We start from the raw sequence: 20,248 nt of genomic DNA on the forward strand, positions 1-20,248 counted from the left end.
ATTGCCTTATAATTGTGAATGAAAACGATCTATTTGATTGTATTTGTCATTTAATTAACTTTTACAACTTCCTTGTATTTATCAGACTGCTTACGTTTTCATGTTGTATCCAATTTTGATGATATTTTAATTTCAAGAATCCATTATTATTTACCTTCGTGGGCTGGCAGGTTATAACCTCGAGGTATGTGCACTAAGTCTCTGAGCTATCAAGCTCAGGGTTCGAATCCTGACACAGTTATAGACCGCCATCCTGGTGTTCCGTGGGCAAGGCCTACCGGTGATGAAGCGTAGGCGAGCTTAAATTTAAAACCCTAAAACAGCTAAAATTCAAAATTGCCACTCCTACAGGGGCACTGCATCAGCTGCACAGGACATGATGAAGATTTGTTGTATTTTCCTGCCAGGCCGAGTTGGCATTATTATATCGTCATGATCGTGTTTACGACAGTCGACGCGTCTCCATTTTCGGGCATGTTGTGTGTCTGCCTACCTGCCTCGCATACCTGCCTTGCTTACCTGCCTCACCTACCAAAGTCTTCTTTCCCCATTTTCATCACTTGCCCATCCTCACATTCTCCGTCGGCTATTCTCTTCCCTCCCACAGCGTTTGCAGAATGAAATAGCGGGTGTGCTCAGCGAGATGGAGACCCTTGCCTCATCAGAGGAGAGGTGGGCACACAGATAAGGGCACACGGTCTCTACAGAGCAGTTGTACATAGTTGTACACAGTTGTACACAGCATAGGACACGTGGGATTTGAGAGAGAAGCCAGTCGACATTATGAGTAATGAGCTAAAGCGTGGAGTGACAGAAAACCTCCAGCTCCCTCCCTTGTCGGGCCATGAATATGAAGGATTGATCACGAATATTCTTTTTCTTACAGGCTTGTAGTGGAGCTGACACACACACACACACACCACACACAAACACACGAATGGAGGTGGATACTTTGAGACCTAACAAGTCTCCGTTCCATCTTCTGAAACCTGCATATGGAAACACCAACCAACCAACCACATGCACGGATACACGAGACACAACATGACACCGGTAGCCGAGACCAACATGGCCACTGAGCTTGAGGGAAGTTCCGTCACTTGTGGGTACCAGCGACGTCACAACGCTGGCCCCGCCTTTCTCACCGCACTCATTGGACTTTATAAATGGTACGTGCTGCTTCCTCGCCTGACGTTCAGCACTTAAAAGGAAAGAGCAAGGACAGTCCGCATCGGTTGGCATCCACGGGGTGGAGGAAATGCCCCGCTGAGTACGGTGAGAAAAGCAGCGCGCCATTGTTATGGCGTCGCTGGTACCCGCAGTATCCCAGGAAGTGATGGTAGTGACGTCACTTCCTACAAGCTCAGTGGCTGTGTTAAATGTATGCCTGTGTGTGTGCAGCAGCTCCATTACGAACCATGACAATGTGTAAAAAAAACAAAAAAACCTCCTTGACCTTCCTTTGCCTCGTCTTGTGAATCGGTCAATTTTACAAGTTATAGCTTGCGACGGCTTTTTGTGAATTCTTTTTTTTTTCTGTTTCATCCTTGCGTTTCTTACATGGTCCTTGTCCCACTTCCGGCAGCTCGAAGAGCCTCCAGCGGACCAAGGACATGTCATCTGGCCGCAAGAAGTTCAACATGGACCCTCGCAAGGTATGTCAGGTTTGTCACGTTCGAGCCCCCTGTCGTGCCGTTAAAATAACGCCAGGTGGGTTGACTTCCGAGGTCGGAAAAAGGAGTACCAGGATACTCGAATGGCTCGATGTGAATAATGAGCCATCCGAGTGTCCCGTGTCATCAGAGTGAAGACCCATCCAGGCTGAAGACAACAAAGGAGTGCTTCTTCGACACAATAATTTCTCGGCCACCTGAGAAAATGTTAATTATCAGCACAAAATTCGCTATAGTTATATAGTAACGGACAATCCGACGTATAGCTAAGCGAGTTATCACTGCACATCTTATTTTACCGCAAAGTGTCGACACGGTGGTCAAACAGGTTTTCCCATTTGCAGGGAATCGCATTCTTGACGAGTAGTGGCCTCGTGTGCCAGCGGCCCGAGGATGTGGCCCAGTTCTTGTACAAAGGAGAAGGTCTCAACAAGACTGCCATCGGGGAGTACCTTGGTGAGAGGTGAGAGGGATGCCACACCTGCAAAGCCCCGGTTTGGATATCAGTGCCTATCGGAGGCCAAACTACACGTGAGAGTTTAAAGGAGAGTCTGACTCTCAAGAACATCGTATTCACCAATATGGCTTCCCTGATGGCTGTCGCCTGAGCCCTCCTCAGGGTCACGCGTCATCCTCAGACACAAGACGTAGAAACTGGAGAATCTAATTTTGAAGGCCCAAATCTAACTCGGCATATGGTACATTGTACAATAACAGTTTGACAGCAATTATTATGTTATCTCTGATGTCATTTTGTACCATATATTTCCTCCCCCTGCCACGACCAGAGACACGTTCAACCTACAGGTCCTCCAGGCTTTTGTGGATCTACACGAGTTCACAGGCCTCAATCTTGTGCAGGCTCTGAGGTAAATGCAGTAAACGTGGTACTATTGATTAATCACTCTGTAAACTGGTAATTATGTAACAGAACAACCAAATTGATGACCTTCCGGGTGCTAATCGCGTGTCCGACGGTATGTTGCCTTTGGTTTGTCGAGTTCATGGGCGGCAATCATTTATTTATTTATTTGAACCGTTTCTCCAGACAGTTTCTTTGGAGTTTCCGACTACCCGGGGAGGCTCAAAAGATTGACCGAATGATGGAAGCATTTGCAGGACGCTATTGCCAATGCAACCCAGGTGTCTTCCAGTTATCAGGTATCGGATGTGGAACCGCGAGTTGAAAGATAAAGGACAAACAAGAAAAAGAGCAATCGGAGATTGCAAACCCTCGCCGGGATGTTTTCAGTGGTTTTTAAGGCTTTTGTGTTAAACAAATATGGCGGCCGAACCACGTGACCGATGACGTCATCATTATTTTTTTCTCCACTCATTTATTCCTAGATTATGCTCAAATTTCATCTTGATCGGATGACGTTTTGTACTTGTCAAATTATGACGTCATAATGGAGGCAGCTATGACATCATTAACATATTTTATTTCCCATGGAGAGTTCTTTACAATGAGCCATGTCTGAATTTTTTTTTCTATTCAGCGCTTTCGGAGATATAGAGGTGCAAAGTTTTTCGGTTTTTCTAAGAAGGCGGCCGAACCACGTAACCTATGACGTCATAATTATCATTTTAAAATTCTACAGGTGGAGTTGCACCTATGATGAAAATTTCCTGTCAATCGGACCAACGGTTGCAAAGAAAATCATATTTATTCTGTGCGGACGAACAGACAAACAGACAGACAGACAGACAGACAAATGGATTCAAATGCAATACCCTCTCCTCTGGCGAGGGTAATTAGAACTGTTTATATCCTTTTCATTTCTAAGGTTCATGGAAAAAGTGTAATGTATCCTTATAAGTATTATAGAAATGCTTATAATTATTAGTGTGTGTGTGTGTGTGTGTGTGTGTGTGTGTGTGTGTGTGTGTGTGTGTGTGTGTGTGTGTGTGTGTGTGTGTGTGTGTGTGTGTGGCCTTTTCTTTGATTTTTTATACAATTCAATACCCCTTGGCCAATTGCCTCGAAATTTGACGGACCCCATTATTTTCACCTGCTGAAGGTCAACGTCACAATAGAAAACCTGAAATTATTAATCAAATTGATGTTAAAACATGAAATAACGGCATTTTGGCAAATCGACCGTTGTATGTCATGTGTCCCCTGCAGCGGGGAGAGGGGAGGAGCTTGGCTTGCCTCGACACGAAACATGATTGGCTGTGGGAAATCAAAGCACCTGTATTTAAATATTTATACAAGATGGAATACAGAACGGAAGGGGATATACAAAGGATCCAAAGTCTCCCCGGGACGACACTGAGTGTGAGGAAGCAAGCTCCGATACGACCTTAAACAGGAGCTGTTCACCACCATCTCTTATCTTCTCCCATCCAAAACCTTGATCTTTTCTACCCCCGTTAATTCACCACAGATCCACTTATTTGAAATACCGACTTCTTTCCTGGAAGTCCTAGCAGTGTCCATTTGTTTTTTAGCTCTCCCACTGCCCCCCCCCCCCCCTTCCCATGCCTCCTCCCCCCAAACCCTCTCCCTCCCACAGATCTCCCGATGTCCCTGCTCTCCATCTTGTCTCCCGCTCCCTTTATCATATGTTTTATGTGTCGGTTTGTCTTTTTTGTGATCAATGTTAGGTCTTACAAGAGCCTCGATCTTGTATACAACAACAAAAAACAACTGAGGAGGCCATTTGGTCCGTCGTTGCAGTGTCGCACTCCCAAGTTAATTTTATTGCTACAGCTTTAAACAAAGACCTTCTTGATATTTTACTGAAGTCGAAATAACCCAGTCTTGATTGGGTAATCCAACTTGTTATCAATATGTACAAGATGAGGATGACTGTCCGTGCGTCCGTTCCCTGTCATGCTGATTGGCTGTGTGTGAGGCTAGGTGCACTGTGATTGGTTCCTGGCAAGATTATCGTATAGGCTTAAAGCTGATATTGGAAATCTGATGATATATTTCACGATCTGAACTCATGGCCTAAATAATGATGTCAAAATCGGAAAATAATTCAGAAAAAGCACTTTTATAAAAAAAAAAAATTGAATTAAACAATAGGCTCCGCGAGATGTGACGTAAGATGGGTCCAAAATTCTTTTTTTTCACTCTTTTGAAGGTAATTATTATTGTACATGTGATTATATTTTCACACCGTCCAAGGACATCGGTCGCATTATTTTTGGATTTGGATTTTACTTTTATTATACATTTTTAGCGTATATAATAGTAATACATATGCCATGGATTCGCAGTTTGTTTATTACCTCCGGCACCAAAGGTGATATGGAGGTTATGTTTTCACACCTGTCTGTTTGTGAACAAAATATCTCGAAACGTTGTGGACGGATTCGGACGAAATTTGGCAGAGATGTAGCGTATGTGACAAGGACTAGCCGATTCGATTTTGGTGAAGATCTGAATATGGATTCGGATATGAGAATTATTTAATTTTTAAAGTGATTCTTCACCATTAGGAGATTGGGCTAAAACGATACATAGCAGGATATCTCAAAAGGTTATTGACAGATTTGGACTAAACTTGGTGGACCGGTTGGGTGTCTGACAAGGACTAACCGATTCGATTTTTGTGAAGATCTGAATATGGATTCGGATATGAGAATTATTTAATTTTTTAAGTGATTCTTCACCATTGGGAGATAGGACCAAAAACGATACATAGTAGGATATCTCAAAAAGTTATGGACGGATTTGGACGAAACTTGGTGGACATGTTGGGTGTCGGACAAGGACGATTCGATTCCATTTTGGTGAAGATCTGAATATGGATTCGGATATGAGAATTATTTAATTTTTAAGCGATTCTTCACCATTGAGTGATATGGCCAAACAGGTGGAGGCTCTGCTGAGTTGGTATGCTCTCTGCTGAGTGCTGTTCTAGTTAACAGTGCGTTAAGATATGACCGGCAGTCAGGATGACTTCGAGGTACGCACACTCTCCTCTAAGCTGTCTAGCGTGGGTTCGAATCCAGACCCAGCTATAAACTATCATCCTGGTGTTTCACAGACTGGGTAAATCATCAATGTGTCCCTCCGATGGACGTTAAACTGGGCGTCCCATCTTCCCGAAATTAGTTGATGGACGTTAAAGATCATCACGGTGTGGGCGAGCTATCGCCGGCACCCTGAACAAATTACAAATTCCTGCCTGAAGTATTGATGGGAAGGCAATGGCAAACCACCCAGTATAACCCTTTCTCAGGAAGATGATTTGGCAGCACAGATGCTCTGTAACGAGTATGGTAGATGATTTGGCAGCACAGATGCTCTGTAACGAGTATGGTACATCAGATATCAAATACTGTCGAAGTAACAACTGAAAGTGAATAGCGAAAGCAAAAAGAAAACTGAAAAGAAAATGAAAGCCGTTTAAAAAGGATAGAGCATGGACATATTATAGAGAGGGGATTGGGGGAGGGAGTGGGATGGGATGTGAGGGGAGGGAGAGGGGAATGGGGAAGAGTGGGATGTGAGGGGAGGGAGAGGGGATTGGGGGAGGGAGCGGGATGGGATGGGATGTGAGGGGAGGGAGAGGGGAATGGGGAAGAGTGGGATGTGAGGGGAGGGAGAGGGTATTGGGGGAGGGAGCGGGATGGGATGTGAGGGGAGGGAGAGGAGAATGGGGAAGAGTGGGATGTGAGGGGAGGGAGAGGGGATTGGGGGAGGGAGCGGGATGGGATGTGAGGGGAGGGAGAGGGGAATGGGGAAGAGTGGGATGTGAGGGGAGTGGGGAAGAGTGGGATGTGAGGGGAGGGAGAGGGGATTGGGGGAGGGAGCGGGATTGGATGTGAGGGGAGGGAGAGGGGAATGGGGAAGAGTGGGATGTGAGGGGAGTGGGGAAGAGTGGGATGTGAGGGGAGGGAGAGTGGATTGGGGGAGGGAGCGGGATGTGAGGGGAGGGAGAGGGGAGTGGGGAAGAGTGGGATGTGAGGGGAGGGAGAGGGGATTGGGGGAGGGAGCAGGATGTGAGGGGAGGGAGAGGGGAGTGGGGAAGAGTGGGATGTGAGGGGAGGGGATTGGGGGAGGGAGAGGGGAGTGGGGAAGAGTGGGATGTGAGGGGAGGGAGAGGGGAATGGGGGAAGAGTGGGATGTGAGGGGAGGGAGAGGGGAATGGGGGAAGAGTGGGATGTGAGGGGAGGGAGAGGGGAATGGGGAAGAGTGGGATGTGAGGGGAGGGAGAGGGGAATGGGGGAAGAGTGGGATGTGATGTGAGGGGAGGGAGAGGGGAATGGGGAAGAGTGGGATGTGAGGGGAATGGGGAAGAGTGGGATGTGAGGGGAATGGGGAAGAGTGGGATGTGAGGGGAATGGGGAAGAGTGGGATGTGAGAGATGGAGAGGAGAGGGGGGAGTGGGAGTGGGATGTGAGGGGAGTGGGTGAAGAAAGCGGGATATGAGGAGATGGAGATGGAGAGGGGAGTGGGGTGGAGAGAGAGGATTGAGGGAGGGACAGAGAGAGTGGGTGAGAGGGAGGGGAAATTGGGATAACGGGAGGGAGAGTGGATTGGGGGAGGGAGCGGGATGTGAGGGGAGGGAGAGGGGAGTGGGGAAGAGTGGGATGTGAGGGGAGGGAGAGGGGATTGGGGGAGGGAGCAGGATGTGAGGGGAGGGAGAGGGGAGTGGGATGTGAGGGGAGGGGATTGGGGGAGGGAGAGGGGAATGGGGAAGAGTGGGATGTGAGGGGAGGGAGAGGGGAATGGGGGAAGAGTGGGATGTGAGGGGAGGGAGAGGGGAATGGGGAAGAGTGGGATGTGAGGGGAGGGAGAGGGGAATGGGGGAAGAGTGGGATGTGAGGGGAGGGAGAGGGGAATGGGGAAGAGTGGGATGTGAGGGGAATGGGGAAGAGTGGGATGTGAGGGGAATGGGGAAGAGTGGGATGTGAGAGATGGAGAGGAGAGGGGGGAGTGGGAGTGGGATGTGAGGGGAGTGGGTGAAGAAAGCGGGATATGAGGAGATGGAGAGGGGAGTGGGGTGGAGAGAGAGGATTGAGGGAGGGACAGAGAGAGTGGGTGAGAGGGAGGGGAAATTGGGATAACGGGAGGGAGAGAGAGGAGGGGGGATACCTTTGCTAGCTTTTCCTGTCACTTGGGACGGGTACTCTTTCTAGTTATATATACTAGGGTCTTCACTTAATTTCAAGACTGGTGAAACACCTTGTACGCTCTGTTTGCCTTCGTTGGAACGACCTCAGAACTGTCGGTTTTTGTTAAATTCTCACAACTCAGAAAACTCACACAGGTACGCGGAAACACAAAAATACACTTTCGGAATCTCGTGCAGAACAAAATACTTAAACATGGATCACAAGGACTTGGGATACGAGCCGAGCCGCCAATCGGAACGTTGCGAGCCAATGGTTCGGATGGGAACATCCAGCAAACTTAATACCCAGAACTGCTCTTGTTCTGCCATTGGGTCTTCAGTAGAATTACATCATCATCATGTAGTACATCATCATCATCATCATCATTCTTCAGTAGAATTACATCATGATGAGGACTCTCTGTCTGTCCACTCAACTTTAAAATGTTCTTCAAAACAGGCGTTTAATAATTCAAACGCAATCTCTTTCCTATGGCCCACTACCCTGACGATTGTATCCTTTAGTGGAATGATGCACAGTTTATGGCTCGTGAGAAAGGGCCAAACCATTACCACGGTATTACGCAATTTCCATCCAATCTGATCTTATCTCCCCTTGGGGATTCATGGACGTTCATGTTACCACCCAGCAGTTATAGACAGGCGGTTATCCAAATGCAGTAAGGTGGCCAAGTCCACAATTTACCCAAATTTACCCACAATTTACCCAAATTTACCCACAATTTACCCAAATTTACCCACAATTTACCCAAATTTATCCACAATTTACCCAAATTTACCCACAATTTACCCAAATTTACCACAAAGTATCAAATTTACCCATTTTACCACATTTACCTACAAGTTACTCATAATTTACCCAAATTTACCACAAAGTATCAAAGTTACCCAATTTACCCACAAATTACCCAAATTTACCCATTTTACCACATTTACCCACAAGTTACTCATAATTTATCACATTTACCCACAAGTTACCCATATTTACCCAAACAATTTACCCAAATTTACCGCAAAGTATCACATTTACCCACAATTTACCCATTTGACCACATTTACCCAATTTACCCACAAGTTGCTCATAATTTACAAAATTTATCACATTTACCAAATTTACCCAATTTACTCAAACAATTTACCCAAATTTACCACAAAGTATCAAATTTACCCAATTTGCCCACAAATTACCCAAATTTACCCATTTACCAAATGTATCCACAAGTTACTCGTAATTTATCCACAATTTACCACATTTACCAAATTTATCACATTTACCCAATTTACTCGAACAATTTACGCAAAAATTTACCGAAACATTTACCCAATTTACCAAATTCACAATTTACAAAAAGGTATTTTCTTGCAATTTTGGAAATACTGTATGCTGTACTATGCTGGTACGAAAGCCAACATGGAATCTACCTTACCTGCCTGCTTGGCTGTATTGCACCTGCTGAAAGCTGAGTCCAATCCGATTTGATTAGGTGCAATAGCTCTAAGACTATTATGGGATACTAATCTTGCTCTAACGATGTTGTTGGTGAAATAGAATTCTCTAATAAGTTTCACACATGAGATTTTCTATACCATGCGGACATGATGTGTGCAGACACGTGTTACGTGTTGTCATTTGCAATCATCATGCTGAACACCAGTTTGCACAACCCGAACGTACGAGATCGTCCGAGTGTGGAGAACTTCATATCCATGAACCGCGGGATCAACAATGGCGGCGATCTACCAGAGGCCCTGCTCCGGGTGAGTGTACAGACAACCGTCACTCGTGATTTCACACACAAATCGCCTCCTGGTTAGTCTCTGGGGGGAAATGATGGCTCTGGTTGGATTTAAAATCACTTTGATCAGAATTAAATAGTTCTAAAGTTCGAGACAAATCTGGAACTCTGTTTTTTGTAGTTCTTTTATGAGCCAGAAAAAAGCGCTACATAAATCATTTGAGGTATGCTCGCTCAAATGACCGTCCCACTCTTCCCCTTTTAGCCTGGTGTTGTCTTAGCGGTTAGGGTGCTGGCTTGGGATCTTAGGACCCGAGGATCCTGGTGTGCCTGGTGTTGTCTTAGCCGTTAGGGTGCTGGCTTGGGATCCTAGGACCCGAGGATCCTGGTGTGCCTGGTGTTGTCTTAGCGGTTAGGGTGCTGGCTTGGGATCCTAGGATCCTGGGTTCAAATCCCGGTCAATCGCTGAATTAACGCCACGGGGGTTGAGGGGGTTGACTCAGCCTGTCATCCTTCCAAGGTCGGAAAATTGAATACCAGCTCACTGGTAATTCCCTGTGTGTCGCAAGAGGCGACCAACAGGGTTGGAGGCAGGAAGGGCATCCGGCCATAAAACATTGCTTCAAAAAGGGGACCACGGTGCCTGAAAAAGGCCAACCCCTGCTCTGCGGGGAAAAATGGCCTCAAAGGTGTTTCTTTTTCTTCTTTCGATGGGCGGAGCACGTGTCGATGCATCACCTTGTATCGGAAACACCAGGGGTTTTTTTTTTTTTGTATACAGGATCGAGGCTCATGAAAGAGCTCACATTTATCACACAAAAAAATCAAACAGACACACAAAGTATATAATAAGGGGAGCGGCAGACAAGATGGGGAGAGAAGGGGAAGCACACACACACAACATTGGCGAGCAGGGACATCAGGAGATCTGTGGGAGGGAGAGGGCTTGGGGGGGAGGAGGCGTGGGGAGGGGGGGGGGGGTTGGGAGGCGTGGGGAGGGTGATAGTTGGTCGAGGTTCAAAGCCATGTTATACCGGAAAGGCGAGTGAGCGTACTGAACAGCCTCGAAGGCGAGTGAGCGTACTGAAAAAACTGAACCACCTTTAGAGGCCATTTTTCCCCGCAGAGCAGGGGTTGGCTTTTTTCGGGCACCCTGGTCCCCTTTTTTGAAGCAATGTTTTATAGCCGGATGCCCTTCCTGCCTCCAACCCTGTTGGTCGCCTCTTGCGACACACAGGGAATTACCAGTGAACTGGTACTCAATTTGCCGACCTCGGAAGGATGACAGACTGAATCCCCTGCCGTTAATTCATCGATCAACCGGGATTCGAACCCAGGATCCTAGGATCCCAAGCCGGCACCCTAACCGCTAAGCCAACACCAGGCTTCCGTCCATCAGAAGGACGTTAAAATGGACGACATTAAGCCAGATGACCAGTCTGCCATCACTGGTCGTTAGTAGACCTTATAGATCCCACGGTGTCTTTCACGAAGATTAAGCGCGTTATCTCCAGCACCCTGAATAAATTGCACTGATTCGTGCAAGGGTCAGGCCTGGGCAGATGGTTCTCAAAAGACGTTCCTCCTGGACGGCCATTAAGGAAGAAGAATAGGAGGGTTATTCAAGGGATTACGTTGGAGTCTAAACTGAATCTAGAGATACACAGTAACCTTTGACCTTTCATGTGTGTAAAATAGATTTGTGCAACAAGTGTGTTTGAGAATCCAACAACCTTTCAGGCTGAACTTTCATCCATTCCTCTATTGACGTCCAGCGGCACAGCGTTGGGTTTGACATGACGGATATTTGCACTCTATCCAGAATATGTGAAACTTTAATCCATTGCAAACTTTATTCCCACTTTTAAGCTAGATGTAAAATCAAAAACCAATTGCAAAAATGTCTCCTTTCTGTCCTTGGCTGCCATTTCCGAACGTATGACAGAGTAATGTCTGGGTGGTGTCTCTGTCTTCTACCGCTTCCTTTCTGCAGGTCTTGCCCCCTCTGCTCTTGCAAGAAGCATCTAATGACAACTTGTCGTGTCTTTGTAGAACATACACTGAACCCGGGGAGGATCCAGGATTTTTGTTTGGGGGGGTGGGTGGGGGGGGGGGGGGGAAGCGCAAAAATAATTACATTGCATTGAAAAAGATAATTTAGCCGAGCAGAGCGAGGGGAACATTTTTTGAGGGTGTTTCTTTTTGTCACAAAAAAGTTTTGTCTTTTTTTCAATAAGTTATTTAATGTTATATCATTTCAGAAACTTTACGATTCATGTTCAGATTTTGATTAAAAATAAATAATTAAACGTTCATAGGATGGGATAAGAACTCGGGATCTCTTGGATGCCAAGAAATAGTTAGATTACGTCACAACACACAGTCTGCTCTGTTTCTTCAATGCCGGATAGTAACAACCAAATTGTAACAGTTTATAACTATTTCTTACCTTTTTTCAGCATGCAGATCGTGGTCAGTTAAATTTTTTTTCTTTTTTTAAACTGTGAATACTCTTGAATTTTCGCCCTTTTTGACGATCGAACGACATCGTTCTGCTTCCGCCATTGTTGTTGTTGTTGATGTTCTTTAATCAGGGAATTAAAATGACAATAATAGAAACTACACCGAAAATACTGTACCTAATTGATATCCACCTTTTTCAACAATGTTTAGTAACTAACAGATCTGGATTGTTGACACAATGTGTTGGTAAACTTCATAAACGTAAACATAATTAAACACTTTAAGCATTTTCTTAAATGTAATTGTTGCACATTTTACGTTCAATTTTTTTGAAACGCGTTGCAATATCAGGTAGACTTACTTACCTACCTCATTGTATATTGTCTTTACTGTGGAAATGTGTAGAAAAATTCACTGCATGAGAGAGTTTCCTTTACCACATTCCGAGACCACATCTTCGGTTAGAAACACCTCATTACATGTGAAACAAGACCGAAACCACATCTTCGGTTAGAAACACCTCATTACATGTGAAACAAGACTGAAACCACATCTTCGGTTATAAGCACCTCATTACATGTGAAACAAGACTGAAACCACATCTTCGGTTATAAACACCTCCTTACATGTGAAACAAGACTGAAACCACATCTTCGGTTATAAACACCTCATTACATGTGAAACAAGACTGAAACCACATCTTCGGTTATAAACACCTCCTTACATGTGAAACAAGACCGAGACCACATCTTCGGTTATAAACACCTCATTACATGTGAAACAAGACCGAGACCACATCTTCGGTTATAAGCACCTCATTAAATGTGAAACAAGACAAAGACAACGTCTTCGGTTAGAAACACCTCATTACATGTGAAACAAGGCTGAAACCACATCTTCGGTTACAAATACCTCATTACATGTGAAAAAAGACCGAGACCACATCTTCGGTTACAAACACCTCATTACATGTGAAACTACACTGAGACCACGTCTTCGGTTAGAAACACCTCATTACATGTGAAAAGATAGACCACATCTTTGGTTAGAAACACCTCATTACATGTGAAACAAGACCGAGACCACATCTTCGGTTACAAACACCTCATTACATGTGAAACTACACCGAGACCACGTCTTCGGTTAGAAACACCTCATTACATGTGAAACAAGACAGAGACCACATCTTCGGTTAGAAACACCTCATTACATGTGAAACAACACCGAGACCACATCTTTGGTTATAAACATCTCATTACATGTGAAACACGACCGAGACCACATTTTCAGTTATAAACACCTCATTACATGTGAAACAAGACCGAGACCACATCTTCGGTTACAAACACCTCATTACATGTGAAACAACACCGAGACCACATCTTTGGTTATAAACATCTCATTACTTGTGAAACACGACCGAGACCACATTTTCAGTTATAAACACCTCATTACATGTGAAACAAGACCGAGACCACATCTTCGGTTACAAGCACCTCATTACATGTGAAACAAGCGAGACCACATCTTCGGTTATAAGCACCTCATTACATGTGAAACAAGACCGAGATCACATCTTCGGTTATAAGCACCTCATTACATGTGAAACACGACCGATACCACATCTTCGGTTATAAACACCTCATTACATGTGAAACAAGACTGAAACCACATCTTCGGTTATAAACACCTCATCACACGTGAAACAAGACCGAAACCACATCTTCGGTTATATGCCCCTCATTACATGTGAAACAAGACCGAGACCACATCTTCGGTTATAAGCACCTCATTACATGTGAAACAAGACAGAGACCACATCTTTGGTTATAAACACCTCATTACATGTGAAACAAGACCGAGACCACATCTTCGGTTATAAACACCTCATTACATGTGAAACAAGACCGAGACCACATCTTCGGTTAGAAACACCTCATTACATGTGAAACAAGAGTGAGACCACATCTTCGGTTAGAAACACCTCATTACATGTGAAACAAGACCGAAACCACATCTTCTGTTATAAACACCTCCTTACATGTGAAACAAGACCGAGACCACATCTTCGGTTATAAGCACCTCATTACATGTGAAACAAGAGCGAGACCACATCTTCGGTTATAAGCACCTCATTAAATGTGAAACAAGACAAAGACAACGTCTTCGGTTAGAAACACCTCATTACATGTGAAACAAGACCGAGACCACATCTTCGGTTACAAACACCTCATTACATGTGAAACTACACTGAGACCACGTCTTCGGTTAGAAACACCTCATTACATGTGAAAAGATAGAGACCACATCTTCGGTTAGAAACACCTCATTACATGTGAAACAAGACCGAGACCACATCTTCGGTTACAAACACCTCATTACATGTGAAACTACACCGAGACCACGTCTTCGGTTAGAAACACCTCATTACATGTGAAACAAGACAGAGACCACATCTTCGGTTAGAAACACCTCATTACATGTGAAACAACACCGAGACCACGTCTTTGGTTATAAACATCTCATTACATGTGAAACACGACCGAGACCACATTTTCAGTTATAAACACCTCATTACATGTGAAACAAGACCGAGACCACATCTTCGGTTATAAACACCTCATTACATGTGAAACAAGACTGAAACCACATCTTCGGTTATAAACACCTCATCACACGTGAAACAAGACCGAGACCACATCTTTGGTTATATGCCCCTCATTACATGTGAAACAAGACCGAGACCACATCTTCGGTTATAAGCACCTCATTACATGTGAAACAAGACCGAGACCACATCTTCGGTTATAAACACCTCATTACATGTGAAACAAGACCGAGACCACATCTTCGGTTATAAACACCTCATTACATGTGAAACAAGACCGAGACCACATCTTCGGTTAGAAACACCTCATTACATGTGAAACAAGAGTGAGACCACATCTTCGGTTAGAAACACCTCATCACATGTGAAACAAGACCGAAACCACATCTTCGGTTATAAACACCTCATTACATGTGAAACAAGACCGAGACCACATCTTCGGTTATAAACACCTCATTCCATGTGAAACAAGACCGAGACCACATCTTTGATTATAAACACCTCATTACATGTGAAACAAGACCGAAACCACATCTTCGGTTAGAAACATCTCATTACATGTGAAACACGATCACTTTTTATGGGAGGGGAGGGGTTTAGGGAGGGCGCGCGCTGGGTGCACACCCCCCCCCCCCCCCCCCCACTGGATCTGCCTACGGAACCGAATTAACTTGTCCATAAACATTTTTTAACAGAACCTGTACGAAAGCATCAAGAACGAACCATTTAAGATCCCAGAAGACGATGGAAATGATCTCACCTTGACCTTCTTCAATCCAGATCGAGAAGGCTGGCTGCTCAAGCTCGGTGAGATGCGATGTCGTTTTTAGTATCTTATTTAACTGGAAGGAATCCTTTTTAGTCAAGGGCATCTTGGCACGAGTACGCTCGCCCTTTCACTTCCTGTGGGCTCGGTGATGGCACGAGTGCCAGCTGTCCTCTCCACAGTTATGTCGATGTTATATCACACAATATCTGTCTACTACAACAACTACTACAACAACAACAACAACAGGCATTTTAAGGCATTTTCCATGCTAGAGCGGGGCCAACTTGCGGGCTCAAATCAACTTGCGGGCTCAAATCAACTTGCGGGCTCAAATCAACTTGCGGGCTCAAATCAACTTGCGGTCCCCATGACAATCTTCTCCATTTTGTCCTATTTTCTGCATCTCTCCTTGTTAACCCCATTGCCCGCATTTCTTCTTCCACCACTTTTAGCCAAGTCTTTCTCGGTCTTCCCGGTTCTCTACCTCCTTCTACATTCATTTCCATCACTCTTCTCAACCAGTCACATCCAGCCTTCCTCAACACATGACCAAACCATCTCAACCTGTTTCTCTTCACAGCATCCATCACAGACTCCATTCCCATCATCTTTCGCAATTCATCATTTGTCTTCCCCTCCCTCAACGATACTCCGCACATCCACCGAACCATTCGCATTTCCACCCTTTCCAGCCTTCGTTGCTGCTCTACGTTCATTATCCATGTCTTGCTCCCATAAACCACAACACTTCTCACACATGCAGCATACACCTTTCCCTTCAGCTTCAACAACATTCCCCTCCTCGTCAGCACACCACTCAGTTCCCGAAACTTCTTCCATGCACATCTCACTCTAGCAACCGTTGCCGAGTCTTATCCACCTTCTGATCCACCTTCTCCATTCAGCATGTCTCCGAGGTAGCAAAATGTTTTCACACCTTCCAGCTTCATGCCGTCTCCAAGATCCAACTAAACATTTCCTCCATCTGCAGCTCCCTCTGTGCACACCTTACACTTGAATGTAGCTGCCACACTGGTTAATGACCCTCTCAGACCACTACATTTTTGATGAACCCACTCGGTGCACATTGTACATTGAATGGAGTTCACTCCGACACCCTTCCTGCACACAGCACACGGCCACTTCCCAGTTCTTTCCACGTCACCGCATGCTTTATCACTTGCCATCACCTTCGTCTTTCCGATATTCACCTTCAGACCTTTTGTCTCCATACATTCCTTCCACTTGTTCATCTTCTCCTTCAGTCCATCCATACTCTCCTCAATAAACACCGGATCGTTTGCCAACAACAACTCCCACGGTAAACCCTCCTTTACGTTCCAAGCCAGCACCTCCATCACAGCTACAAATAGTAATGGACTTAGTACCGACCCCTGATGCACTCCCACCTTCACCTCAAACTCACCACTGTTCCCGTCCTTCGTCCTTACAGCGGTGTGCGCTCTTTCGTACATTGCCATCACTACTCTGATCAACCATTCCTCCACTCCTAACTTCCTCAATGCCCATGTCACTAATTTGCGTGGAACCCTATCGAATGCTTTCTCCAGATCAACAAACCCAAGAAACAACTTCTTCCTCTTCTCCATGTACTTCTCCTGCAACTGCCTCACAATAAAAAGCGCATCTGTCGTTCCTCTTCCTGGCATAATTCCAAACTGCATTTCGTCGATCTTCACTTTCTGCCTTATCCTCCTCTCCAACACCCTTTCCAATACCTTTGTTCCATGCTCTAAAACGTTATCGCTCTATACGAGCCACACTCCAGAGGGTCACCTTTCCCCTTGTATAGAGGGACGAGGGTACTCAGTTCCCAATCCACTGGAATGCGGCCTTCTTTCACCACCAGATTACAGATCTCTGTCATTCTCTTCAAACCCCAACTTCCTGCTGCCTTCAACATATCTCCCACAACTCCCGTCGGCCCTCCCGCTTTTCTACTCTTCATTGCTTTTATTGCTTCCTCAACTTCCTTCTCAGTTGTCTTCTCTGCCAGTCCTAAAACTGGGTTACTCTCGATGTTGCCATCCCATTCATTCTCTGCATTCAACAGCATTTCCATATATCTCTTCCATCTTCCTTTAATTCCATCTGGGTCCACAACGATTTTTCCCACTTACTCATCATCATCCTCTGCCTTACTCGGCCTCGCTTTTAATGCCTCCCTCACTGTCACCTCTTTCAACCTCCACACCTTCATTCTCGGTTGGTACTTCACCCGCCGAACTCTCCTTGCACGGTGTGGTGTTGTTGAGCTAAAAAAAACGTTACATATTTCATGTGGCCCCCAATGTGGATTGTATATAGAAAGTTTAATTTTAAAATGTTTAAAATGTGTCCGTAATTGCATTTTTAGCTCACCTGGAACGAAGTTCAGGGGAGCTTATGCGATGGCGCGTTGTCCATCCATCAGTCCGTCCGTCCGTAAACACTGAAGACTTCTCCGAAACCGCTGATGGGATTGCTTCCAAATTTGGCACAAACGATATTTGTTGTGTTGTGACTAAAGTTTGTTCGCGGCATTAAAAAATTCGGGTCTAAGGGGGTTTACCAGGTCCAGGCAAAGTGGATTCAGGTTTGACCCCCCCAAAAGAGGAATTTGCTTTTTTCTCTGAAACTACACACACTATTTCGATGAACTTTACAACAACCTTCATCACCCTTGATGTACCAAAGGTTGTTCAGGGCATTAAAAAAAATCGGGCCATGAGGGAGTTTATGGGGAGAGTTTGTCCCCAAAATAGGTATTTGCTTTCTTTCTCAGAAACTACACATGCAATTCTGATGAAAATTGACCACAACTTTAATCACCCGTGTTGTACCAAGGTTTGTTCACAGCATGAAAAAAAAAAATCGGGCCGTGAGGGGTCTACTGGGGCGTTGCCCCCCAAAATAGGTATTTTCTCTTTTCTCTGAAACTACACACACGATTTCAATGAAACTTCACCACAACCTTCATCACCCGTGATGCACCAATGTTTGTTCAAGGCATTAGAAAAATTGGGGTCTGAGGAGGTACACTGGGATAGGGGGGGGGGGGGTGTTGCCCCCCTTAAATAGGTATTTTTTGGTTTGTTTGTTTAAAGTCTTATGATTATGTTAATATGATTCTACATGCTGCCCTCTCTTCTTGCAACCATTCAAATTGGTTTAAAATACCTTTAGTCAGTGTAGTATACTGTTTATTCTACCAGGTGAGCGCCAGGGGTATTGCACCTATGTTTTTCAAAGAGTGTGGGGATAATCAGTTAATTCATAATGAAGAAGTCTGTTTATCTGCAACATAACATCCATGTCTCACAGTTCAGTATATGTTTTCTGTTTTTCATCAGGTGGTCGGATAAAAACCTGGAAAAGACGATGGTTCATTCTTACGGACAACTGTCTTTACTACTTTGAGTATACCACGGTGAGAAACTCACGGACGAAGTACGACCAAGATGATCGACGTCCGATACATCTTTCCTAACAATTTGGTTCTTCATGTTTTTTTTTAACACATACAGGACAAAGAGCCCAGAGGAATTATACCATTGGAAAACCTGTCCATTCGGGAAGTTGAAGACCCCAAGAAACCTGTAAGATTACCCCCTTCACATCATTTTCACATTGTGGACAAAATAACAAGCTTAGACAATAAACACCCCCCAATGGTAACATAAAGCAGCACTAGACTCCTTGTTTCTGCCCCTTAAAAACAAATTCATGTTTGTTTGTTTTTTACTTCCCCGTACCTTGTCCTTGCTCTTCCTCGATGAACAGAACTGCTTTGAGTTATTCCTTCCAAACACGAGGGGCCAGACGATCAAAGCATGCAAGACGGATGCAGAAGGCAAGGTCGTGGAGGGAAACCACGAGGTGTATCGGATCTCTGCTCCCACGCACGAGGAGAAAGAGTCTTGGATCAACAGCATTAGGTACAATGTGAAAAATTCCTCTTCATAAAGTTCACCGAGGACATTTCACTGGTGTCGAGGAAACCGGTCGGTATGAAATCCATCCATATATCTTAACCGGGATTGTGCCTTTATTTATTTCAAGAAGCACGCCAAAACAAAGCCAGCCCAGACACAAAACCTGTGGCCACATCACTGGACAGAGTTAGGATAGCAAGATAAGATTGGGTCAGACCCACAAGAGAGGATATGAGAGGCAGAGCCAATCACAACGGATTAAATATGTTTCCGCTTCCGCTAATATGCTTCCGCTTCCGGTTTTGCCGGTGAGGTTGGGTGTTTTTCTAAGCTCTCCACGCTACCAAAGTTAAGAATTTTTACCATTTGTATTTTTGTCAAAACTGTATTTTTATTTTACGGTGTGAGTGCCAACTGTATGTTTCCAGTTAGATCTCGGTGTAAATCGTGCATACCTGTGTATAATCATCTGTTGGTTCCTGCCACATTTTTCAGACCTGGTTTTCCAGGCCTCGAGGCTTTGTTGTCTCCTTTCGGCGGTCGTTTGTGGTCCATTTACTTTCGTTCTCTCACTGTTTTTTTTCACCCCATACTTCCCCGAACATCTTACCCTCTGTTTCGTCTTAATACAAAAAAATAAAAAATAAAAAATCTAATTTCCTTCTCTTTCCCGTGTTCGTTCGTTCTTCAACCACGTGTTTCGCCCCACCCGTTTTTTTTCTCTCCTTCCTTCATAACTCAATACATCTCCCACCCCCACGCCTCAAACCCCCCCGAGCCCTCTCCCTCCCACAGATCTCCCGATGTCCCTGTTCTCTCTGTTGTACTTGTGTGCTTCCCCCTCTCTCCCCATCTTGTCTCCCGCTCCCTTTATTTCGTCTTATGTGTCCATTTGTTTTTTTGTCATTAATGTTGGCTCTTACATGAGCCTCGATCTTGTATACAAAAAAAAAAAAAAAAACTTTT

The 20,248-nt window shown here is 44.9% G+C and overlaps 2 protein-coding genes and 1 long non-coding RNA gene across 7 annotated transcripts in view; 2 read left to right on the forward strand and 1 right to left on the reverse strand.

The window, feature by feature from the left end:
• Positions 1-20,248, forward strand: part of LOC144892212 (uncharacterized) — a 623,022-nt gene that overhangs the window by 491,706 nt on the left and 111,068 nt on the right. The gene's annotated exons all lie outside the window — the stretch shown is intronic.
• LOC137418802 (cytohesin-2) overlaps positions 1-20,248 on the forward strand; it is a 66,764-nt gene that overhangs the window by 41,252 nt on the left and 5,264 nt on the right. For 4 of the 5 annotated variants that reach the window (XM_068104926.2, XM_068104925.2, XM_068104929.2 and 1 more), the window contains 10 exons: positions 608-672; positions 1,586-1,655; positions 2,018-2,136; positions 2,462-2,542; positions 2,722-2,834; positions 9,381-9,529; positions 15,274-15,385; positions 18,701-18,777; positions 18,875-18,946; positions 19,131-19,285. In XM_068104926.2, coding sequence (XP_067961027.1) covers positions 608-672; positions 1,586-1,655; positions 2,018-2,136; positions 2,462-2,542; positions 2,722-2,834; positions 9,381-9,529; positions 15,274-15,385; positions 18,701-18,777; positions 18,875-18,946; positions 19,131-19,285 — 1,013 coding nt within the window. Of the gene's footprint in view, positions 1-607; positions 673-1,585; positions 1,656-2,017; positions 2,137-2,461; positions 2,543-2,721; positions 2,835-9,380; positions 9,530-15,273; positions 15,386-18,700; positions 18,778-18,874; positions 18,947-19,130; positions 19,286-20,248 lie in introns of those variants that run through there. The other variant, XM_068104930.2, reaches the window with a different exon arrangement.
• LOC137418803 (uncharacterized) overlaps positions 1-20,248 on the reverse strand; it is a 55,364-nt gene that overhangs the window by 23,927 nt on the left and 11,189 nt on the right. Inside the window, exon 2 of the long non-coding RNA XR_013623418.1 lies at positions 19,103-19,239. This is a non-coding gene — a long non-coding RNA (uncharacterized LOC137418803). The remainder of the gene's footprint in view (positions 1-19,102; positions 19,240-20,248) is intronic.

This window comes from Myxine glutinosa, chromosome 5, assembly GCF_964187855.1.
Source record: "Myxine glutinosa chromosome 5, kmMyxGlut1.1, whole genome shotgun sequence".
NCBI classification, from domain to species: Eukaryota; Metazoa; Chordata; class Myxini; order Myxiniformes; family Myxinidae; genus Myxine; species Myxine glutinosa.